This window comes from Ostrea edulis, chromosome 6 (genome assembly GCF_947568905.1).
Source record: "Ostrea edulis chromosome 6, xbOstEdul1.1, whole genome shotgun sequence".
Classification (NCBI taxonomy): domain Eukaryota; kingdom Metazoa; phylum Mollusca; class Bivalvia; order Ostreida; family Ostreidae; genus Ostrea; species Ostrea edulis.
This window is the reverse complement of record NC_079169.1, coordinates 37,301,694-37,328,389: the sequence shown is the minus strand read 5'-3', so window position 1 is coordinate 37,328,389 and position 26,696 is coordinate 37,301,694. Positions and strand designations below refer to the sequence as shown.

At 36.5% G+C, this 26,696-nt stretch overlaps 1 protein-coding gene across 1 annotated transcript; it reads left to right on the top strand.

Moving 5' to 3' along the window:
* Positions 1-3,751: 3,751 nt before the first annotated feature.
* Positions 3,752-26,249, top strand: LOC125682960 (serine-rich adhesin for platelets-like). The gene is made up of 7 exons (XM_056139548.1): positions 3,752-3,799; positions 3,974-4,216; positions 17,522-18,626; positions 21,089-21,162; positions 21,412-21,546; positions 23,547-23,745; positions 24,614-26,249. Exons 2-7 carry the CDS (start codon positions 4,172-4,174, stop codon positions 24,934-24,936), a joined length of 1,881 nt encoding a protein of 626 aa, XP_055995523.1. The 5' UTR covers positions 3,752-3,799; positions 3,974-4,171; the 3' UTR covers positions 24,937-26,249.
* The last annotated feature ends 447 nt before the right edge of the window (positions 26,250-26,696 follow it).

Sequence of the window (26,696 nt, the reverse complement as noted above, 5' to 3'; positions counted from 1 at the left end):
ATCTCTAATTAATTAAATAGTTGTTCTTTCTGAAATAATTTTTGAGGGCATCAATTGAATTAATGATATGAGTCATTAATTCAATTGAAGAGAGCAATTATTGCGCGCATTAACTGAATTGATCAAATTGTTGAGATCATCAATTTATTTAAATAGAGCTAGAATTCAGTTATTGCGTACATCAATTCAACGAAATAATTAATGCTATCAATAATTCAATAATTGGTCGCAATAATTCAGAATTAACGAAATCATTAATTATTGAAGAGATCTTTAATTGAATTGATGCTCGCATCACATGATTTGGTGATATCGTCACATAATTAAAGATATCTTTAATTATTTGAGTTTATGTCAAGTTGGCGCTCCATATTTGGGGAACAAGTTTTAATCAGGTTAACATTTCCCCCATGAACGCGTTTCACTTGTAAACAATGCGCGATTGAATACAGACCTACTTGATAAATATAAAATATAGTACGTCTACTTTAACGGTCGGGAATCGCGACAAGAATGAAAGTAGAATGTAAATATAAGAAATAGATTTCATTTTTGAAACGCCTAAAGATGCACGCAGGCGAGAAGTGTCGCAGTTCATAACATAAATGAAATTTATTTCTTAATCATACAAGGAATATCGTAAGTGCTAAAATAGATGGGAGTTGATTTCTTTGAAATAATTAAGATATCTTATGATAATATGCGTATCTGTTACACAACATTAAATGTTAACTTCATGTCTCAAAATCTGATGTCTTACAGGAAGCTGAAAAGTGTTTAAAATCATGTTGGTTTTTTTTATTAAATGGAGAGTGGTACAGTATCATATAGACCAGGAAGTACACTATCGTAAGTAAATCGCCGTGTGGCTTCCGGAAGCAACTGTCTTCCCCATTCGTATTATTACGTTTATAGCTACAATATTCGTGGGATTTTTAATACTCAGAAACACTGAAGAAATTTTTCTTGGGGGGGGGGGGGGGGTCTAGACCCTCCGAAACCCCACCCCTAACCCCCACCCCGCCTCGTTTGGGCCATGAAAAAAAACACCATGATTTGTTATTTGTTTTTTATTTTACTTTTACACATTAGATTTCCCTGACATTTCACATCATATCCATGACATTAAAATCTGCACACAGACGTGGGAGGTAAAGGCTGAGTAGGTATGATAGCAGTGTCTAGCAACTGTCAGAAAATCTGTGATATTCTCTGAACTTTTGACTTCTGTCGATCAAATTTAGATTTATAACAAATACAGAAACAAAACATATCAAAACTAATGTAAAGATACCAGATCAGCTTTTTTATTGGCGTTAGTGTGTTTTTATATAACATCTGTATGTTTTAAATAGTTGAATCAGTTCAAAAACAGCTAGCTTCACATTTGGTCTAGGTGTAAACAGCTAGCTTCACATTTGGTCTAGGTGTGATTCAGCAAAGGTAGTTAACATCACATGCTAGAAAAGATTTGAAATTTTGTTGAATACTGATGAAACAGATTTTCATAGCTTCAATTCAATGTTACACTACCCTGGGTTTGGATTCAATCTAATAAATACTGCTGCCACTCCACCCGGTTGGGTTAGTTTGAAGACGTATGTGATCCCTCATCAGTATGATCTCCCTAGTTTAAGAGGGCTTTGTATGCATGTATCACTGTCTTTATATCTTCCTCAAATTCCCAGCGACCTTATACTTCGATGACATTGTTTATCATCTGACGTGCTTCTGGACTGTGACTCAATTTGATGAAAAATCAAAGAATACCATTCACCTTTCCAATGCATGTGTCGCATGAAAATGTGTTCATCGGCTGGACAAAGCTTTGATTATGACGATTATGATGACGATGATGATGATGATGATGATGATGATAACGTTGATGATGATGATAACGTTGATGGTGATGATAACGTTGATGAGATGATAACGTTGATGGTGATGATGACGATGATGATGATGATGACGATGACAACGATGCTGATGATAATGATGCTGGTGGTGGTGGTGGCGCTGATGGTATGGAATCTACAATTCCATATGGATCCTCTAAACAAATTAGAGATTCGCTGACGTAATTTCTGTAAATATATGAAACAAAAAGACATATTTGGATACTTTACTCCTCGTTTTTATAAAATTACGCTATTTTATTCCTTGACAACAGAATGCAATATTCCTTATAAATAAACAAATCCGTGATGCATGTAATTACATTTTCAGTTTCAGTCTTCAAAAAAAAATTTCAAGGTTTGTTCTTTGATATACTACTCCCTGAAATATGCAACATTTAAAATTCATTATTGAATTTGATTTTTAGGTAGAAATAATTTCAGTTTACATGTTTTGCCGAGGTACCATTCTTCATATATTTCTATCGGGGCTGCAATTTAAGCTTTCATTTTCTATTACTTAAAAAATCTAAATTTAGAAGGTTTTTTTCAAAAATGTTCAAACAAGACTTCTTGGACTTAATGATCGAGGAATCATTGGTTGTGAACTTTTGACTTGTCTGGTTCATATGTTTCTGCGAACATGACCAGAACTATCTGTTTATTGGAGTGGCTGTATCAGGACACGAGTTAACGCTCCTTGTACATATAGACCATAAAGAACATTAGTCTGGCCCCAATCAATAATGCGCGTCAGATTTTTTATTATCTGAAAAACTTTCTAATGTTTAAACTTATACATTAAACTTATACATACTAATGCATCGTTTTATTTTACTTCTACACAATGACAAGGAAGTAGACTGAATAGGCAAAAAAAAAAGTACATAAATGATACTTTTATTAGAAAGAACATGAAAAGATCGCAATTTTCTAGATTTTATGGTAACATTCAGCTTGAATATTTCACAAGAACGATATACCTAACAATGACTGTGGGGATTGAATGGAGATAATTTGCACCGACTGCAGGCATAGCTAGATAACATTATATAACATTCAAAAAGTACAAGAGAAAGCTTGCTTGTGATGAGCTTTAATTGACAAGATCAGTGTGTTGTTTTGCATAACCTCCGTGGTTCGTGGGAACCCAGATCCCTGGGCTCGTCAGCGGCCTACTGTTACAAAGTTTAACAGTAATTGCCCATCCACTCGCGAGTAAAAACAGAAGGTATTTTATATATTTTTTATGAAACTCGAGCACTTGTTCATGCAAAAAGCATATCAGCGACCATATTTCAACAGTGTAAGCTCCGCTTTATTAAGATCCACCGTGGTTCCGATTATCACCGGGGTCAGTAACCTATCAGGTGCAAGGTTACATCTCTGATGATTTTTTCGACCAATCACAACATCGTTTTTAAAGTTCTTTATATGGTCATATCGACTTTCCGTTTGTATTTCCTGTAATACGGAAGAGAACCTAATACGAATATATATACATATTCTATATTTAGCAAGTTTGATTATATTAGAATTTTGAAATTCCCGAAATACCTGGAATTACCCCTCCGATTATGAAGATGTCTTAATCATGTTGTATTTCAAGGTATTTGAATAATACGTAAAATAAAGGTATGACCGTCCTTTTAAATACCTAAAAATGTAATCAATAAATTAATACGGATAGAGAGAATATCGGTTATTCCTAATTTCTATATCGTCGGAAGTTTTCAAATCATAAGTCTATTTTATCAGCTTAAGGTGAGAAAACAGGGTTTTATCCCAGCTCTGACCCAAAGTACCGACCTTCTCTGAGGACGTCAAATTATCTCAGTTTTCACATGATCTAATAATAAGTTTACATAGAGCGCCTCATGTAATCAGTTCGTCCACGTGAAGTGGTAAGCCAGTTTACACGGTGATATAGCTAATTTAAATGAAAGTCTTTATTCAAATTAAAAACTTTAATTCAGTGAATAGGCATAGTGAACTGGAAGTTCTAAAGACTTGTAAAAGTGACGTAGCTTACACAGAGAGGAAATATTATGAATGAGTGACAGTTGCTTTATTTTCAGCCCTCGTCAAATCAAATGGAGCGATCAGTTCGGCTTGACGGACGCGTGTGAACGGGTGATCCATTCAAAGATCGGGATTTTAATTCCAGTATTGGGACATGTTCTACCCTACTCTTTATTTACTCAGTAGACTTAATTTTTAAATATTTTGTTTATTTATTGACTGGGATTTGACACCTTCAAGAATTTTTTTTAACAATGAAGCTGTGGCATATTGCTTTGATGATCCTTTTCGTCATTCAGGTAAGAACAAAAATTCATATCTTAATGAAAATATCTCTGCTGTGAATTATGATATCACAATTAGTAAAATAATTTTATTTTGCTATTTTCCAAAATGAAAATTGTTCCATGGAATTCGTGAAGGACTGGAAAAATTCTCAATATTGAAAAATTATTAATGATTTATAGTAATTTTGAAACAACTCTATCGTAATAGGTTTTTGAAGTGCAAGTCTTTGTATAATAATCTACTATTAAATTTAATCATGGATACGTGTATAGAACATCTGAAAAAGTTTCGTACCATTCCGGATACTATCGTGTTCATTAAAACCTCAAAAACCACAGTTTCATCGCGGATAACCTGTGATCTTAACATGTAACATGGCGTAAATATGAAATTCGTGTTCGATCTGGTAATCAGAATGTTATATCTATAATTGTGAAATGTTACAATGATATTGTGTTTTAACAAGCTTGACATTTAATGTATTTCGATGCTGACTATATATACATATGAAACATGCATGCACAACATTTTCCGGGTTCCTCGAGTTGAAATGTTGTCTGTGGTATAGAGGTGATCTGACGCTTTATGAGCTGATTTATTCTTTATTTATGATAATGAACGTAGATGTAACACTTCTTTCTTACTGCGTTATAATACCATAAATGTTCACCTGTCAGATAACTTATAATTCTGTTTGGTGTACGTTAATACCTAATTAGTAATAATTGTAATGGGACGGGATCTCTCTCTCTCTCTCTCTCTCTCTCTCTCTCTCTCTCTCTCAATTTATCTTACTAATTTAGCGACATCTCCAAAATGCATTAACAAATAAAGATACCCCCTTCAACTCTTTGTTAAGTCAGTCGATGAACCTGACAGTTGTCTTCGTTCGAGTTCTTTACCGCTGTACTTTGCTTGCATCAAGTTATGTTATCGGCTTCTTTTATAGTCATCGTGATAATTGGAAAAAATATCTTGTTTTGTCGGGATTTATGGATGGCATCGCAACATCTCTGCGGATTCAGTCTTTGGCATTTCCGGTTTGCGACAACCGTCTTAATTTGTTGGCCTTAAAGTACATCATTTTTATTGTCTGTTACATGTATAGCATAGGTGTTTAACTCAAACATATTCATCAAAGAATCTGCTAATTATATCCATTTTGGTTATACGTGGTGATGTTTTCAAACAATTTGCATAATCATCGAGCTGACGGAAGTTCAATGATGGGTCCGCAGACGATACTTGCACGCGGCATCGTCTGATCTCTGCTTATCACACATGGCGTTTTGTTGCCGTATGTTGCATGCCGCGTACCAGGATGACCTTCAATAATCCTGCCATTGAGGACACTGCTAGATTTTATAATTGCTCTGAAAATGTTGATGATGAAAACGGAAGAGACCGGCATTTCTGTTTTATCTTTAAAACCAATTTACCATACGGGTTTGTTTAAGAAGCCATTGAAAAGATCCCTGCCGTTTTTCATTTTCTCCTTTTCTCCGTTTTAACTATGGCATTTCCTGTGTCTGTAAAATTTTATGTCACAGGGGACCCGGGTTGCATAGAGTATGTCATACTCCTCTGTCACTGTATCTGTGGGAACTCGGAAGGCCATCACATTCAATTTTCAGAGAATCCTGTGACAAGGGATTTGAAATCACCAGAAAGTCTCTTGCATAAAAGAGAAGTTTGAATCTTCAGTTTTGATTACACCCTAGAGTACAAATACATCTGCATGTGCATTCAATTGAAGGCTTGGTCTAAAATCATCTTTAATACGATTTCTTTTAAAGGAAATGGAAACATATATTAATTTCTGCTCCGTTGGACAATATTTTAGCTGCCCCTTAATCTCCATCTGTTTCCTTTAGGCAGTTTATATATGAAACAAGTTTTATCCGGTTGTGGTTGTTCAATGCAATGCTACAAAATCGCCTAAGGGTAACATGAAGAGACCGAGATCAGATAACCTAGCAGTATGATTGTAACTTATCTAACATCGTAATGACCTATTATGTTCAGGTGGTAGTTGTTCACCGTACAGACCAATTGCATGTACAAATTTCCATGGCTGGTTTCCATGTCAGGTCCTATCCTTGAGTTTGCACCGTCTGATGACTCAGTGCGTTTGATAAATATATACCTTTTCCCGTTTTCGTCTCGTCTAGTTGCAATAAATTATCAACAACTCGACTCGTATCCTGGCAGTTATGCAATTCCCATTTACCTGTGGACAGCTCTGCAAAACAGATGGGGCAAACTTTTCTGCGACTTGATAAGTCACGTATGCAATACCCTGTCACTGGAAGTGCTTAACATGCAGATTCTCGCATTGTTGTGCAGTGTGTGTAGGAAGAACCACCCCCCTACAAACCCATTACATTTTAACATCTTCGAGTTTTTGTATCTTCTGTTTACAACTGTCTGTAATGTCGTGCAGTTTGAGTCTCGGAAACTAACCAAAACAGGAGTAATAAAGGTATTACTACAATGTGTCCTAAAATAGACGAGAAAACTTTAAAAAAAAAAAAAAAAAAAAACCTAATGACACTGTCTCTTTGTTGGAAATTAATGAAATTATAATGAAAACATAATGCGTTCTCCAATTAGCGGGGTTTTTTGTAAGTCCGCATAGAGGATCGGCTCCATTGTTGTAAATCCACATCATTTATTGGTTTCATTCGGCTGGATTTTATTTCATTGAGAGATATTATTAAAACGTACTTTGGATATAAATCCTTGAACAAACGGAGGTTTTGTTTGATGAGAATGTTTTATCAGCTGATAAAACCGTGGGGACCAAACATGCACGAATTTGCCATGTTGACATCTGACACACTAACATTCACAGCAAGGGTGAGAAATAATGAGAATTAGGGTAAAAACGTAGGGTTGTCGATTGTCTAAGCTGAGGTCACATGGCCAGATATGAGGGGTACGACCACTGTCATAATTCTGTCACATCTCAAAAGTAGCGTAGACTGCATGTATATATGGACCCTTTCTTCTCAGAGTAAAACTGTCATGTGGCTAGTGGACAGTGAGTAGTCGAATACAACGAGACAGACCAAGACAAGGAAATAGTCTGGTTCTGAATCGCAATCAGGTTACGGTCAGGGCTTGGGACGGACTTTGGAGCAATTTTTAGCCACCGTTAGCCACCGCAATGTCCTCTGAACATTGCGTTCTTGGGTGACAGATTGATTTATGAACTGTAAGGTCGCACATCTTGACAGATTTCATGTCGTATAATGATAACGAAAATTTGATAAAGCTGTCGATCAAAGTCGAGAAACGTCGAGGGGAGTCTGGAGCAGAAGCTTTCAAGGTCATATTGTCTCTGGGCACGCTTTCTCCAGAGGATCTGTTAAAGGAATAGCTATGAAGAAAGACGAGCATTAGAGACTGTTGTAACTACTCCTAATCCGAGAGTTTGGTGATTGCGACTTTATAAACTATTTATTGTAAACGTTATTGATTACTCTAACTTTAATTGCATGTTGTATTCTTCCATATTGAAAGTGTGTGCGCGATAGTAGGATAAATTTTCTTGAGCTCTCCAACACCGAGTAAATAGACGGGGATATTAGAGGCAGGATTCGGGCCTGATTTCCCTATTGAAAGACTTTTCTCAACATGGCCTATTTTCTTCAATGACTCATAAACGTCTTAAAAAATATCAATGAAATCAGTCAAAATTAACACTGAGGTTTCGTTTTGTGACCTACATATCATCAATGGTTTTATCTTTTGATCTTCTTCATTACATACACAGGTTAAATGTACTGTTGTTTGCGATGACAACAGATAAACACACTTCATCTACATCGTCACGTGACTTCTACAATGACATTATTTGATATATAATTTTAGTCTTAAAAGTTTACCGAAGTCGTCTCCAATTTTGGAATATGGGATGGTCCTAGCTATAGCCATCTTGGTTTTACCGCTGCATGAATGCATAAAGTTCTGTGCAGTGTGATTAATGTAATAGGCTTTTACCGTATAAACCAAACATGACCGACAATGACATACCGGTACATAAAATCCTATTTAATGCCCTTCTTTAAGGATGGTCCAGTACAAACTTTCCAGAGATATTTCTGTTTGAAATTTTACAGGGGGTGGATTTTTTTGTTCGGAGGGTAAATAGTGGAGTTGTAATGTCACCCTTGTCACGTGATTTGTATAAATGTTATTCATTTTAGATATAGGTAGAAGTTATAAACAAACAAGCATTAAAGACTGTTGTAACTACTCCTAATTCGAAGGTTTTAATCAAGATAAGATTATCTGCTTGTTTTAGATGGCGAGACATTTTTTGCCTCTCTTGTGGTAGTTCTTTCTACATTTCAATAACAATGTAAGGTATAGCAATGTTGTGGACATTCAATCGACCAAAGTTTTAGCTCACCTGGTCGATGGTCTCCGTCTATCGCCGACGTTTGTAAACAATTACATTATAATCTCTAGAATGATGTATTCCCAATAACTTTACGTGACCCAAATGTACTTGAGATGGCTTTTGAAGAAGTGTTGTAACTTTTGGGGGAACTGGTCGAGACGAAACCGATTTCTTCTTCAAGACGGTTGCATCGCCAGCCACCTTATTCCTCTAGTGGTACTGTCAAAATGTTGCTATGTTTTGAAGTTATTTGAATTTTGACATAGCTGTCGTGGATTTTGATTAGCTTTGACAAATCCACAGGACGGCTGCTTCTCAAATAACTGCATTTCATGCAAATTTTCCCCTTGTGGTTCTAGAGAAATGGTTTCGATCCTAATTGCAAAATGGTCGTCACGGCATTAGATTGACTAAGGTCATTCAAGATATATGACAGATACAGACTCTTGAAAGATCCTTGATTACTTTCCTATGTGGTCAAGTGAAGCATATCGTTGCTCATCCCACAAAGAAAAAAATTCAGATCTAGTTGAGCCGGAAGTGGGTATTCCGTATGCAAAGAATTTTCAATGCTCTACCAGTACGCAAACGTTTTAGTTTGTTTGACTAATATCAACAAACACATTGTTTGTACAGACATTTATTTCTCATGCAACACAAGTCTAATGTTATAACAATACACCCAGACGCTGGGTCGTTCCGACAAGTTTCGCTTAGACGACTTTGTACTCTATCAACATTCAATCAATTATTTGATATAAGATTTACTCGTCTGTATCAAAGAATTTGGCACACCTGAAATTAATAGTATACCTTCATAGTTTTGTACGTCTTATCGCTTAAATCCGATTTTGGTCGATTTAACGTCTTATATAATTTTAAAACTTAAGGATTGTATTTCAACACTAGAACAAGGTGTAGATACAACGCTTTCTTTGGAAAGAGATTGGTTTTATAAAGAAGTATATATGCTGAATGTAAATGGCTGATTTGGCTTTCTAGACCTGGTGACACAGAAAACTTGTGAACACTGCACTTAGGATATTGACCTAGATATAACTATGACCTGGTCCTGGGACCACAAATTATGATTGACGTTCATTGCGTCAACTTTAATGGAACTTAAAAAAAAAAAGAACAATAACAAAAGGTTTCTTGTTGTTCGAAATTGACGTCCAAACAAAATTTTGTATAGAGAATCGATCAGATAATTTTGGAACTCATAATACGTTTAGTTAAAATCACTACATTTCAGCAAGACTGCAAATACACATCACTCCTTTGAGGTTTTCAAATCTACATGTATAGTATCGGAAGTGTGGTGTTGTCATTGTGAAACGTCAAACTAATGGCTTCCAGCACGATTGTATCTGATGTGACAAAAAATTTCCAGAAGCTAAATGACCAATATCTCAAATATGAATATTCATCGTACAGCCGGTTTTGTCCAGGTGAAAGTTAGACCGCTCCTTGGTACGTGTGTACATCGCACATTCCTTAATTATTTCATCTTGATTACCTTATATAATTTCACGGTGCCATGTTTCGCATTTATGTTGTGGGCATTATACAAATCTCTTGACATGAAAAAAAAGTCAAATGCTGATTACCAGGGGAATGTTGACTGCCCTATCAATGAGGACATTTTGTTAGATGAATTAGAGATTGCCCTACAACTTCAAAGTGATCTTCGTTCGTGTACAACCTAATAGTTGTAGGGCGGTTGTTTGTCGGGGCACAGTGTCCTTAAATTCGCTGTGACAAGCACAAAATGTTAATTGAAACACCAAACGTATAATTAATAAGACGTGAACGTAACCGCAAAATCAGGGGTCACATTGTCACTTGCTTCCTTCGTAAGGTTGCCACGTGACAAAATTCACCGTTAACGGCCCATTGTGACGGAACAAACAATGACCTGACCAAATCGCGATTTAATGGTCAATAAAAGAGAGTTTGAATTTAACTAAAACTCAAAAGCCCTCACGGAAAAAAGGTGTTAGGGCGTAATGTCCACATTTGTGTCGAAATAATGTTTCTTTCATTAAACAATTCCATGGACAATTGTGGTATTGCTCATTCACAAAGTATGATAATGGAAAAAGTTTGGTCCTTAAATTTACCAAATATAAGGAATTCTGAGATTTCAACTGAAACTCAATAAAACGTGGTTAATTATTTCCACGCATTTTGAGTAAGAACGAGTACGATACCTCTTCTAATATACAGATGTTAATGACGCCAATTATATGTATATAGTGTAGTATTCTCTGTGAAACAAGACACACAATGCTGTCCTCCATGTCACACACTAATCATGCAGGGCACCTAGATCTCCGTTCTCGACAGTTTACACTAATACTGTCGGTATTTTAATCCAAACGGAAATGAGCTCATTTTGATAGTAAGAAATACATGTACAAGGAAATTTCATTTTAGGTATTCTAAAAGTCCGGTCAAATTGTAAATGAATTAATAAATGAAGAGGTATTCATTTCGAGATTTAATCGAGGAGGACACAGCTACGACGTGACACTTGTTTGCCAACCTTTTTTATATTCAGGAAGTACTATAGTCGTGGCCCCATGCTTGTGTCATGCACTTGTTCACTTGAATGAATTGATACGAAAATCGATGAATACTATGTCACACGCAATGTTGGAGGTCTACCCCATAATATGTTATTAGCTACTAACAAATAAACTTCATTTTCGATTAGACCTTGACTTTTTCATGCTTTCAATACCCTTGATCATATCAAAGGGTGAATTATGAATTTCCTCTTGTTTGTGAAGGAACAGTTAATCAAGCCATAGTTACACAGAGAAAATTCTGACTTTGAAATGTCAGTTCTCATTAACTTTAACCAAAGGTAGCTAATTGTACGATGTTGTCCATAGGAAATTGCTACGCAATCAGCAATACTGAAACATTAATCTATTCTATGGAAAACTGGGTCTTGCTTGAATTCGATGAAATACTTGAGCTGTGAAAGAGCACGCCTGCATGTTTAAAAAAGATCCAGACATCTACAATGGAATTACTCTGGCATTGTATTGTACAAAAAAATTGGACAATGTAACAAAGATTCCTGGGGATAGCAGACAGTCGGAAATCGAGGAGACACAAATTAACTCGTACGGAGATGAGTATAATGAGGCAAATTATATCGCGTCTGTGCAGCTCGACACCTCGACTGAACTTCAACAGATAATGCCTTTTTATTGAATTAACGTAATTTAGTTCATTTAATTTATCAAATAACAGATTGCCACACGGTTCAACTCCATAGAACCTATACAATGACTTTTAGAGTATACAAAATCATACGAGAATGACACAGTTTAGGTAACATTTCTCTGAAAATGTTTGGTTGTCATCTGTTTCAGTACCTCGGTGTTCTATTAGTTAGGTAGTACAGTCATGGTATTACAGTTTCTATGAAAGGAGATGTAGATAGTCCATTCACATTCACCAACCATGACGCTGTTTTAATTCCATTACATTATAGTCTAATTCACTAACGATAATACCACTGGAAGCCCAATGCTTCGTCTGTGACCATCTCTAGAATCCACTCGGAGTTTACTGTCAGTAAAGGGTTTGTTGAAATAAAACAGATACCCATCAAGTGATGCACTTAAACATATGATGGCGTGATTACATTGAATGCTATAGTTTTATATATCTAGATGTCCGATACTCAAGAAATAAAGCAAGTGTATACTTGATTGAAGCATTTTTTTTTCTCTCCCTCGAACTGTAGCAATCATTTTTAAAAACAATGCACTTTTTCATAGTGAGGGATGTATGTCTTCGCGTTGCTTCAACGGCGTCATTTATAGCAAAACACAGCTTCCGTATGTTGAAAGAGGAAATCTGTCCCCAGTACTCAGAATGTCAACTAACTTGTTCTTTGTTGACATGACACGTGCAGTATGAATATTTAATGTCTGGAGATGTTACGAGGAAATTTTTGTCACATAATACATGAATATTTCAGTAGCTTAACGTCAATGACAGCTAAGGGTTTTGTAATTTGTTACATAATCTGCAACGAATTCGCTACAGTTATATAGCACATTTATCAGTCTTATATCAGACGATAGTGTACTATGAAATCTGTGTAAATTGTACATCACACACACTCCGGCCGCGGTAGCTCAGTGGTTCGGGCTGAGCGTCTGGATTTGTGGTTCTTCACCTACAGCTGGTGGTTTCTCAGAATGAGTGAAAAAATCTCGAAGGGACGTAAAACAGACAAAACGCCATTGACATGCAAGAATTCGTCAAAATGGCGCGAGTTGTCTTCCCGGATTGAAGCTTCTCTGAAATTCTTTTTGAGGTCCTGATAAAATATTCGTGGTGAAAATTTGCATTACATTGATGGTCTGAATATAAAGTTTTGTATTTTCATTGTAATGATTGACAAATCAATTGTCTGGCAAGACGCGGGGCTCCGTTGACATTCTGTTTTTACCGACGCTCTTGTCTTGGACAGGAAAAACACGAAAGTAATAAATGTAGCCCACTTGTCGTAAGAAATTTCCACTAGACTGTTTTAAATCCACAGACCGCTCAAATAGAGTTGTCAGTTAAGCATGAAGATGATTGAACATCGCCTAAACAGAGATAGTGCTTTTCATTTTGAGTTGTCAATATGGTGTCACCTTCCGGCCTAGAATCCCGTGGAGAACGTGGGTTACCTGAAAATGTTTTCTTTTAAAAAGACACATTTATTGCTGTTATGACGGAACAAGATTAAATATTTTTTGTTTGATTCCCATCTTCCATTATCGACAGCTGGTGCTGATGACGGGTATTCATCACATTAAACGTGTCGACGACGCGGCATTAATTTAGTTGAACAAAAAGAAAAAGGGGGGGAAAAGATGTTATATTCACGAAAAGCATAACTAAAAGAGATTCAAGATTAACAAAACTTACTGTCTACCGATAGAACGTAAATATTTTAAACAGACCAATGACTCCAATACATGTCAAGTGAAGAAATAAGAATGTAAGAGACGTTGGGATAGTAGATTTTTGTTTTTCATCCGAAAAGTTAATGATCAATTTTAAAATTGATTGTATACCCAAACATAGCACCATGCATTACCTTTCTATTGTAGTAGTGTTCTGAATTGTAATAAGACATTATCAAATGAGATGGCTTTAAACAGTAGTAATGACATTGATTCACTAATTTATCCTATATACGTTTTCCTGTAATGCTGCATAACCACATTAAATGATGTCTCCAGTCAACTCTTACACCAGGTACCTACATTTTATTACAAATAATGGAACGTTATTCGGTGTTATATACTGACAGCAAAGTTCATATGAAAATATTTACTACTCAGCAAATTCTGATCAGCGGCTTCAGACAAAACTTCTAAACTGTTTATGACATCGTAGTAACAGACAATATAAACAAATTCGGGAAAGCTGATTCGAACACACCCTTCACTAGCTGTTTCGGGTTGATTTTCGAGTAATTGGCTACGAGTAGCCGATGGTATATAAAATTTGGTCTGATGGACAAAAAGCAGACAAGCTTTTGCGTCGAGTGTGCTTCCTTTTCATTTTTATGCACTTTCTGAACTATTTTAAAGAAATTCCCAGCTGGACAGATTAAAGTAAACTTAACATTTCTAGAGCCTGGCCTGGGATAATGTTTTTATTAAGACGCTAAGGTAAACAAAGAAGAGAAGAGTGTTTATCAATATTGAATGCTATAGAACAGCTGATCAGTAGAGACAGAAGGTTGAATAAGGTTTAACAGATTCTGAAGCTTTCTCAACCGTGAGTAATGACAATAAAACTAGTTATTAAAACAACAGATATAAAAATGCTTTTATCGTTTCATTTGCTGCAGAAGAAAGGGTTTGGTTCTCGTTGACACCTTTTTTTTTTATTATTGATTCATGAAGCAAATGGTTGCCAATCAATCAATTTTCCACTGCCAAAGATTTTCCTGGACAAAGAGAAACCTTGCAATTTAAAAGGTTTCCGACACACGCAGCGTGTAAAGAAATGAGCCATAAATGCATACTGCTTGTACTCGTTGTGAGGTAGCCTCGTTCTCATCCTTAGAGACTTTGTACGATTTTGTACGAATTGTATGTTTCTGCATACATTTGTACTTACACTATCCTACAGGTTTTTTGGGGTGTGTGTGTGTGTTTTGTTACAGTTTTTCCATGCCCAGTTGATATTATGTACATGTACATGTATTATGGAGGTATATGGAAGTGATAGAAACATGCAGGGGTAGTTAGAATTCTACCCCTATTCTTCCTCCCTCTCTTATCAATTCCAGATATTTTGTGATGCAATTTGTTTTATTGAGTATAGGCTTTTGTATCAAAGTTAAAGGTCACTGGTTCTCATTGAAAAATAAAATACTACGAAACAGCAGGAAAAGATATCTAACTACTTTGTTGTATGGAATATACACACGTAGCACATTCATGCTGTCGTTTGGTTTTTTTTTACGTCTAATTTCTGGAAATCCTGATTTATAAAGGATATGCATTTCCGGGTTAAACAAAAAATTCTGAACTCGGATTTGGGAGTTGTATAAAATAGATTTATTCACCTATAAATTCAGTGGGCGTCACCTATAACAGTACCTGTACATTTTCCGAGGATACAGATTATAGAATCATTGCTCATATTGTAATTTTCAAACGCTGTAAGAATTCCATTTTCCCAGTAGGTATTGGGTTCAGCGGAAATAGACCCTCAGATAATTCATGGACTCTTGGTGTGCGGTGGTATTGTATTTCAAAATACTTAACTGCGTCTAAAGCAAATGTACATGTTCTCTTCATTCATTGAACTTGGACAAATATAACTGCATGAAGTTTCTTATCTCGACTTTTGTGTTTGTTAACGAAAGCTGAACCTATCCCTAATCTTTATTCTTCTTACGCAATTTTGAAAAAGAAAGCCTCCCAATTTGTAAGAAATTAATACTTTATGTCTGGCAGTGTTCGGATTATAGAATACAAGAAGACACTTGACAATCGATGTCCTTTTGATCAAAGATCACATGCTAAATACTCAGTAGTGTATTATTTGAGTTTGGGCAATGACGTCTTCTTTAAACCTAGTTAGGGTGCACAGTGCATGTTGAATAGTCGTTGGTTTCCCGGTCACCAACAGGTAAACACACACGGGTAGACACAATTTAATGATTACAAGTCTTTATCATTTTAATCTAACAGAACGTAGGCCGAGTTAAAGCTGGCATTCATTCTTTTTAGTGGCCTTGGTGATATATTGAAATTTGTAAGAAACATCATGCTTATCAATTGCTAGAATATTCATGATGAAAATCAAATCACTGAAAAATCGCCCCCATAAAAAATTTGTAAAAATTTAAACCTTCATTGACTTCACTCACTAATATCGAGTTACTTATCATGCTGTTAGGCATGGCTTCATTGTGAGAAATCCACCCCCAGGGGGATTTCATAACTCAGAGAAATGTCCGTTACAAGTTTAACATGTGCACCAGTTGTCAAATGACTACTCATGATTCAGACCTAATGCACGTATGATCCCTCAATATAAGAACATTGAAGTGAAATCTAAAACGCATGTGCATATTCATTATTTTGAAACTTGTAGCAAAATCATCATTATACTGAATATAGTCAACATCATATTCGCGCCATTGAAACAATTTATTGTTTGATTTTTCCGTCAGTTTTTAAAGTATTTGAATACATTAAGCAACTTCATGAACAAAGTTTATGATTCTATAAATGAGTAGTATCAATTTATACATGTCAATCTATTCGCCATTTAAAATCAAACAAAAGTAAAAAAAAAAAAAATAATAATAATTCAAAAATCCCGGAAGAGTACAAAAAATTGTGACGTCATGCGATCTCAGGATTACCATCAATTACTATAAACATCATTTACAATAAAATTAAATTGTAGATACACCCTTTATCAATCTAAAGTAAACTTTGTTTCACGAAAATAAGAAGTCGTTGCAGGGAGCCATATGGGGGGTCTACATACGTGTCTATTTATTTATCTATTCATTTATTTATTTATCTATTTATTTATTTGTTTATTAGCTCACCTGAGCTAAAAGCTCAAGTGAGCTTTTCTGATCACCCGTATTCCGGCGTCCGTCCGTCTGTAAACTTTTCATTTTTTTTACTTCTTCTCAAAAACCACTGGGCCAATTTCAACCAAAGTTGGCATAAAGCATCCTTAGGTAAAGGGAATTCCAAATTGTTAAAATAAAGGGCCAGGCCACCTTCCAAGGGGAGATAATCAAGAAAAGGTAAAAATAGAGTAGGGTCATTAAAAAATCTTCTTCTCAAGAACCACTGAGCCAGAAAAGCTGAGATTTATAGACAAGCTTTATTAGGTAGTGCAGATTCTAAATTGTTAAAATCATGGCCCCCAGGGGTCGAATGGGGCCACAAGGGGGAATCAAAGTTTTACATACAAATATATAGGAAAAATCTTTAAAAATCTTCTTCTCAAGAACCACTGAGCCAGAGAAGCTGAGATTTATATGAAAGCTTTCTGATATAGTGCAGATTCAGTTTTGTTAAAATCATGGTCCCCGGGTGTCGGATGGGGCCACAATAGGGGATCAAAGTTTTACATACAAATATATAGGAAAAATCTTTAAAAATCTTCTCAAGAACCATTGGGCCAAAGAAGTACATAAAAGCTTTCTGACGTAGTGTAGATTCAAGTTTGCAAAAACATGGCCTCCAGGGGTAGGTTGGGGCCATAATAGGGACTACGGTTTTACATGCAAATATATATGGAAATTCTTCTGATATGGACAAAGGTGACTTAGCTGAGCGATGTGGCCCATGGGCCTCTTGTCTATTTATCTTTTATTTATTTATTTATTTTGCAGGTTCGGGGCCGTCGTAGTGATTGTCGTCAATGTAAAGCAGGACATTATGCTAAAAGAACTTGTAACGAATTACACGATACTATATGTGCTCAGTGCTCAACGGACACATATACCCCCGAATCAAACACACGTGAACTATGTTACTCCTGTTCCACATGCAGGGAAGGCTTCTTTGTCTTAAAATCATGTACATTTAGACACGATACAGTATGTGGTTCGTGTGATCTGAAAGACTATAGTGAGTTAAGCAGTTATAGGACGCATTGTGTTAAAACGAGTAAAGGGATGCAACATGACCAAGCAGTAGAGAACTCTTTTACTTCGGAGGATTCGCTCGAGTTGGGTTCGGGAGATGGTGAACTGATTGTGGACCATGGTACAGTAAAACCCACTGTAATTGAGGACGTCATTGTGACCCATGAGTCAAGTCGTGTCACCAATGCCTCCCAGGCCCAGAACGAGACGCTGGATACGGAGGGAAGTGGAGGATTTGCTATCAATGTGTCACCTGAAGAGGAGCTAGAATCGTCCTCCATGGATCTCAATCTTACATTCACATCTACAGAATCGATATTAACAACAAAACAGTCCACCGCTGTACCAATGGAACCTACTACGCCAACGCCAGAAACATTTAACATTACGTCTATCAAAACTACATCCACAACACTCGAACCAAGTTCAACCACAACATCCATACCCGAACAGAGTTCAACCACTTCATCAACACTTAAGCCAAGTTCAGCAATTGTTCTTACAACTCAGACAGTAGCGGTAACTCCTGAACCAACAACTAGCTCACCTCAACCTACAACTAAACGTCCATCAACAACAACAACAAAAATAGCCGAAACAACAACAACAACAACAGTTGATATCCAAACAACCACCGAGTCCACAGGCTACAGCACAGACGGAGACGGCAGAGTCATCATTGATTTAAGAGGGAAAACAGTAAAGGTTGTAGACTTAAGAACAACAACACAAAATCCAAAATCTAGAACATCGACAGTCAAAACGGAAGAGTTGGACCATGGGGAAGACGAAATAATCATTGGCATCGAGGAACAAGAGGAACAAGAAGAGGACACTTACACTATAACAGGTTGGTGTACCGGTATATTTGGTATAACAGGTTGGTGTACCGGTATATTTGGTATAACAGGTTGGTGTACCGGTATATTTAGTATAACAGGTTGGTGTACCGGTATATTTGGTATAACAGGTTGGTGTACCGGTATATTTGGTATAACAGGTTGGTGTACCGGTATATTTAGTATAACAGGTTGGTGTACCGGTATATTTGGTATAACAGGTTGGTGTACCGGCATATTTAGTTTAACAGGTTGGTGTATTGGTATATATAATGTAACAGGTTGGTGTACCGGTATATTTGGTATAACAGGTTGGTGTACCGGGATATTTAGTATAACAGGTTGGTGTACCGGTATATTTGGTATAACAGGTTGGTGTACCGGTATATTTAGTGTAACAGGTTGGTGTATCGGTATATTTGGTATAACAGGTTGGTGTACCGGTATATTTAGTATAACAGGTTGGTGTATCGGTATATTTGGTATAACAGGTTGGTATACCGGTATATTTAGTGTAACAGGTTGGTGTAACGGTATATTTGGTATAACAGGTTGGTGTACCGGTATATTTAGTATAACAGGTTGGTGTATCGGTATATTTGGTATAACAGGTTGGTGTACCGGTATATTTAGTATAACAGGTTGGTGTATCGGTATATTTAGTGTAACAGGTTGGTGTACCGGTATATTTGGTATAACAGGTTGGTGTATCGGTATATTTAGTGTAACAGGTTGGTGTACCGGTATATTTGGTATAACAGGTGGGTGTATCGGTATATTTAGTGTAACAGGTTGGTGTACCGGTATATTTGGTATAACAGGTGGGTGTATCGGTATATTTAGTGTAACAGGTTGGTGTACCGGTATATTTGGTATAACAGGTTGGTGTATCGGTATATTTAGTGTAACAGGTTGGTGTACCGGTATATTTGGTATAACAGGTGGGTGTATCGGTATATTTAGTGTAACAGGTTGGTGTATCGATATATATAATGTAACAGGTTGGTGTACCGGTATATTTGGTATAACAGGTTGGTGTACCGGCATATTTAGTTTAACAGGTTGGTGTATTGGTATATATAATGTAACAGGTTGGTGTACCGGTATATTTGGTATAACAGGTTGGTATACCGGTATATTTGGTATAACAGGTTGGTGTACCGGCATATTTAGTTTAACAGGTTGGTGTATTGGTATATATAATGTAACAGGTTGGTGTACCGGTATATTTGGTATAACAGGTTGGTATACCGGTATATTTGGTATAACAGGTTGGTGTACCGGTATATTTAGTGTAACAGGTTGGTGTACCGGTATATTTAGCGTAACAGGTTGGTGTACCGGTATATTTAGTGTAACAGGTTGGTGTACCGGTATATTTGGTATAACAGGTTGGTGTATCGGTATATTTAGTGTAACAGGTTGGTGTACCGGTATATTTGGTATAACAAGTGGGTGTATCGGTATATTTAGTGTAACAGGTTGGTGTAACGGTATATTTGGTATAACAGATTGGTGTATCGGTATATTTAGTGTAACAGTTTGGTGTACCGGTATATTTGGTATAACAAGTGGGTGTATCGGTATATATAATGTAACAGGTTGGTGTACCGGCGTATTTAGTATCATGTTTATCATGTTATGAACTGGTATACTAGATAGGTGCATAACTACGTGTTTTGTTCATTTGCTGCAGAAGAAATATCTTCGGTCTTACTATGATTTTTAGACGTCACTGCGTCGAAAAAATGTTTATAATTTTAGGTGGTTTAATTTCCCCGCTAAACTGTCACGTGATTGCTGATGCTGAAACGACCCCCTACCGTTAACTTATTCTGAAAGAGCATTAAAAAGATAAGAGACAGTTCTGGAATGTTATCGAGAAGTCTTCCAATGTGTATTTCCTGATATTAACACTAGAGGTCTTCCAGAACATGTTTGTTTTGAATAGTTAATTCAAACATCCCGAATCGTTTGATCAGAATCTTAAAAACTCAATAAAGCTATAATGCGCCATCAATACGTCATTAATAAATCAAAATTCATTTCCCTATATCTCTGTTTAATCAGAAGTCTATTATGTCTAAAGCTTAAAATCGTGCAAAATATTGAAAATTCTTGGAAAAACGTCAATTTTTGAGACCAACCCCAATATTTCTGTAAATCTTGAAAATGATACCGTAACTTAAGAACAAGATAAAACAGGGTGTTTTTCGAATTTGTTTTGGCATTGAGGTTCCAGCCTAACGGAGTAGCTAACGTAAAGTTGTGACTTCTGAGGTATGATAATAGAAAGAAACTATATTTAGGGAATTGTGTATTATGAAATTTTTGTCTGTTTAATATCACGTTGATGTTTGTACACTGTTTGATTTATTCTTGCACTAGAATTAATGGAGATTAAAATGGCAAATCATGAAATGTTCTGTTTTCCATCAAGGAAAAAACTGTAGAAATTAATTTGTATGTTTAGATCATATTCTACCTGAACAAGAGACTGAAGAAGAATCGGCTTTGCAAACAGGTGCCCTCGGCTCTCATAAAATGGTAAGGTCGACACACCCTATTAATACGTGCTCAGGTTTAAACAATATTTCCATGAGAATAGCAGAACTAACTGCTAATTTAAAATAATTGTCAGTTAGAAATCAAAGAACTACAAAAATATTCTGATGTACATGTAACACTCAGTTTGACACAAAACTGGTACCATACAGACAGCATTGTATTGCCTCCACACAATCAATTATTGTTAATCTTCTCCACAACATTTTATTTTATGGTGAATTCTCACAGGATGAAGAAGATGGAATAAAGGTGGGAATCGTCATTGCAATTGCGATCGTCGCCGCTATCATCTTCTTTGTCGTCGGATTCCTCGTAAGCAGATACTGCAGAAAGAAACGATCTGGTTCATTCATGGTCAAAAATGTAAGTACAACAGAAACAGGCACGATAGAACTGAAAACCGAGACCCTAAAATCCGAAAATCACCGATATCATTGGTGACATCATCCTTGATCGTCAGGAAATGGTGTCAAAGTTATTATGGACAAGATTGTTTTTGACGCTCCTCGTTAAACCACTCACCATGAGCCGGATTATCTATTTAGTGAATGGACTTGGGTATCCGATGAACGATTAACCCAAAATAGTTTCCATCAGTGCGAAACTAGATTGATTGATTGATTAAATATTGTTTATGTGGGACACGTGAGAATTTTTCACTCATATGATGACGTCAACATTGCCGATGAAGGGCTGCAAAATTTAGGCCTATGCTCGGCGCTTACGGCCTTGGAACAGGGAGGGATCTTTATCGTGCCACACCTGCTGTGACACGGGACCTCTGTTTTGTGGTCTCATCCGAAGGACCGCCCCATTTTGTCGCCTCTTATGACAAGCAAGGGGTACTGAAAACCAACTCTAACCCGAATCCCCCACGGAATCAGTGCAAAACTTGAGCACAGAAGCTCCTGATACTTTCTTGAAGGGAATCCTCATAGAAAATGGTGGACCTAGAGATCTATTCGCTGAAATTATTAAATAAATCCGAGGAATAATTACATTCCATATAGAAATACTAGTCTGTCAATTGAAACATGAAAATATCTGTATTGCCATATAAAATTATAAAAAGGTACATAAACTATCTATTTAATAAATTCAAAAAAGGGAAATATCTATTTAAATTTTAGGTATATAAAAATGGGAAGATAACTCTTTTGAAAATATTTTATCTGTGATAAGCTGAAACAAGACGGATGATTGTGAATTAACAGTCCAGTGTGGTTGTATCGGGGGATGGGGGGATTCATCACAAATCAGTTTACCAATGACGAATGGTTTAATATCGGTAAAAATATTACGTTGAATAAGTTTTTTCACCAATAGGGCAGGGGAATAACGTATTGTTAATTGTGATGTAAACGATTCATTAAAAGTTGATACATAACAGTCAGACTATTAATGACAAAATTTATTGATACGGATTACCTAGAATTCCTTATTATACGCTAAACTTAAAGCTTACTATAGAGAGACCTTCTTGGGAAAATAAGCCGGTTTTACACGGTTATTTCTGCATTTTTATTACTCTGAAGAAAATTTAACTGTTTCACAATACCAAAGCTTTACTTAATTCTCTGCTATTGACATCGTGAATAAATCATTTGATTATAAATAGAGGTTGATCTTTTCACAGGTCCACTTAACAATGTCAAGCTTCGATCGCACACCCACAGTAGAGCGAATTATCGTCCAAAATAGTGAGGCTAATCGAATAATAGCGAAAATCAGACCTTGCTCCGTAGCGTGATTACGTGGTAAATCTGACAATTTTTCATAACACGATCTCCAAATAGAAAATCAGATCTATATAAAACATTGTGTAAATGACACATCAATGACTCACAAAAATTTAACATTTCATGATGTATAGCTACAATTAGGAATATTTTACCTATAAATTATAACGATGTTCTTATCTTGTTTTAAATCTGTCATCGAAGAAATTTGTCAAGAATCTCCTAGTTTAAAAGGGTCGTGTCACCTGTGTAGGTGCTTCTTCTGATGCAAAACATATCAAAAATCTTTTGACAAAATATTGCATGTTAAGAAAATACGTTTTTAACAAAATTCCTACGCAATGTCAATCTCGTGTGATAATGATCCGTCTTGCAAAATGTCCTTATTATGCATTGTATATAGTGCTCGTAGTTTCGAACCCAGCCTAATGAGAAACAGAAAGTACTGAGTGGACTTTGCGTTTCCTTAGATGCATAATGAATGTAATTGTTAATTGAATTATGAGAATTCCTGCGTCAGTTAGCCAGAATTGGTGTAAAATAATCTTCCAAAAGCAATGACCAGTGTCGCCATGCTTTGCAGCGTTACATATCTTAATGGATACTTTTAATTCATAACAACAGGATATAGAGAATGGTTCCGTCAAGGATGGCGTCCCAATTAGTCTGGACCAAAACAAAGATGGTGGGATCTATGACGAAATCGGGAAGGCAACGGTGACTCCGGTCAAAAACGGAAAACCTAATGGAACTACGCGCTCTACAGAAGATGTGTATGCCGTGCCCGACAAACGTAAAAGTGACCAGGGCTCACCCAAGATTGGTAAGAAATTTTAAACATGATCGAAGAGAGTGAAATTTCAAAGTTATTATCTACCCTGCTTAACAAATGTAAAAACATGAAATGTAATTTGATTACGAGAAAACGTACTTTGGATGATATTTTTCAAAGAAACATACCTTTTGTGACACAAAAGATAAGTGGACGATATCGACGGAAATGTGATCAAACGGACGTGCCTCTAAGCTTGCTCAAACTGATGTCAGAAAGTCCAGAACTGGACAGGTCTTTGATATTGGTCAGAAACTTCGGTAACCGCCATTCTTATAGTTTTCAACATTAAGTGCCCGAAAGAATTCAAGATGCACTCAGTACAATGTGTCAGATGGATCACTCTTTATATACATATATATAAAATTTGCAATACATGTATCTGAGGTGAGATCAGGTGCCTAAGAGGAGTAAGCATCCCCTGTCGACCGGTCACACCCGCCGTGAGCCCCATGCTGTGAAACACGGTTGTTGGGGCCTAGTGGTTACGACGCTCGATTCGCAGTCGAGAAGTTCCGGGTTTGATTCTTGATCCCGCCGCCGTGTCAAACATAACAATTCTCAACATGTTAATGACTGTTCCTTCGTCAAGCGCCTGGTACTAGATGTAAAAGTCACGAGTTTTTCAGATATGACGTCACGGTAGGCTTGAGCGCCATGTATAGGTCAACATTTTTTTCACTTCATCTCTCGTGCCGTATCTAATTCTTAAAACGGATGTAAAACAATGTATACAAAAAGTAAATGAATAAAGACAACCCCCCCCCCCCCCCCCCCCCCCCCCCCCCCCCCCCCCCCCCAAAGACATGCATACTAGGCTGTATACAGGGAATTATAGGTTTTGAGTTTTAATTTGTAGATGAACAATTGAACGTAATCAAGTTCATTGACGATACTGACGAAGATTTGGAACCGAAGGAAGGGGACAAACTTCTGGAAGACTCCGACGAGAAGTACTCCAGTTTCGCATCCATCCCCAACGGATCTGTCAAACAGAACGGTGACGTCACATCCAACGATTACGTCTCAGAATCTAGTCCCGTGCTAAGTGATCGAGACACAACGGAGAATTCGGAGTTATTTGAGGAAGCTGCAAGCGTCAAGGAAACAGATGATCTAGAAAAGTCGCCTCTGCTTGAGAAGACGGAAGTAGACGAGATTCAGGAAAAGACTAGCAGTTGAGGACATGAGATAGACTCGTCTACCGCAGTATATCGCTTCATCTGATGGCTGTTCTCTATAGATAGGCAGGTTAGATCGGGAGATTCCATTAAAATCACACACAAAAAACAAAGATCTGCAGACAAACGCTGCCAGTCGAAGCTCGGTATCAATAATGTGCCTTAGCCTGTCAGAGAACAACAAATAATCTCTCATCAGTTACAAATTATTCAAACTCAAGATTCCGTGCACTAGTTTCAAGCTGAGCATTTATCTATTCATTTTTTCTTCATATTCTTATTCTTGTACGACATTCTTCCATCAAATGTTCGAGAAGTAGAATAAACACAAGATATATGACAGCTTTAAATTCTTTATTATATATACACTATTCACCTACAAGTTTGTGCAATGAACGTTCATAGTATTAATAGAATAGCGTTGAAATGTTTGTCCATATTTTGATTAAGTGCTTTGTTTTCATTTGTTATTTTGTTTCATGGATTTTTGTTAAACTTGTTGACATCGACCTCATTGGCACATTATGCATCCACCCCAATATCGCAAACTGCTTGGATCTCGTACCCGAAACCTTTTACGTTAAGGTACAGTTTCTCCAGTACAAGCGTTCCGCGATAACTTGAGCGCAGACTTGTAAATTGTGATCGATCCTTGGGTTGATGTATGATTTTCATGCCTATGAAATTGTGGTCTTGTTTAATTACAGTCATTAATTCTTTATTGTTAATTTGATTTTGTATGCATGTACAAATTTGGCCTTTTTGTGTTTGTTTTCTTCGTTGTCTGTTCTGTACCTGTAGATATGAATTGTGCTAAACGTTTGCGTGTTGGTGTAGATGGTTTTTGGCTTTGAAGACATACCTTATCCGGAGTCCCTGCATCACAACCCTTCATTAATTCTTATTTATCTATTTCGTCTATCATTTCATCGGATATACTTTATGTACTGTTGCCAAGTACATAACCTCTAAATTGCACGTGTTCGATTTGAAATTTTCGTAACTAAATGTTTTCGTTTTTACCAACCATTTGTTTATAACTGTCTCCGATGTATATGAAAACAGCTTGTACTAGTCTTGCCAAATTAGGAATAAATGTCATAATACATGTATATAATTTATTATTTTGCGTTAACGTCATATTGTCCGTAATCAGAGTTTAGGAAAATAAGGAGCGAGTATTGTGTTCTCTGTGTGACCTAGTTAGAAGCAGCTGCATATTGAACGTGACGAATTGCTTCCAGTTTGTCACACATTGATTGTGCAACTTTTTACAAGATATTTATGTTGAAATAAAGAATTCAGATTGCTGGGGTTGATTTCCTGTCTGTTTCTGTCACCAGGACTGCCATATTCAAAGGAGCTTCAGGGAATGTTGTACTGAATCGTGATCCTGTGATTTGTTTAAATCAGTTTATAGTAAATACTATTAACTTCCTCCACGATCGCATTGCTTTCACTATTCCAGTCTGAACGGCTCTGTCTTACCAAATACCATATTTTGAAAATGTAATCGACCAACAGATGACGAAATAATTCGTATCTTATCTGTTTAATTTAACAATCTCTGTGTTCTGGTATGAAGGTGAGGGAAACCATCTGCGATAAGACGAGATGAAAAGAAGTCCGAATTACAAATAATTACATCAACTATAAAACTGGTGGCTCGGTCCGACCCGACTTATTGAAATGTTTTGATGTTCCAGAAACAGATAAAAGAAACAAAAGGTCTTACTTAACAACCAGGCAAACTGTGTCATT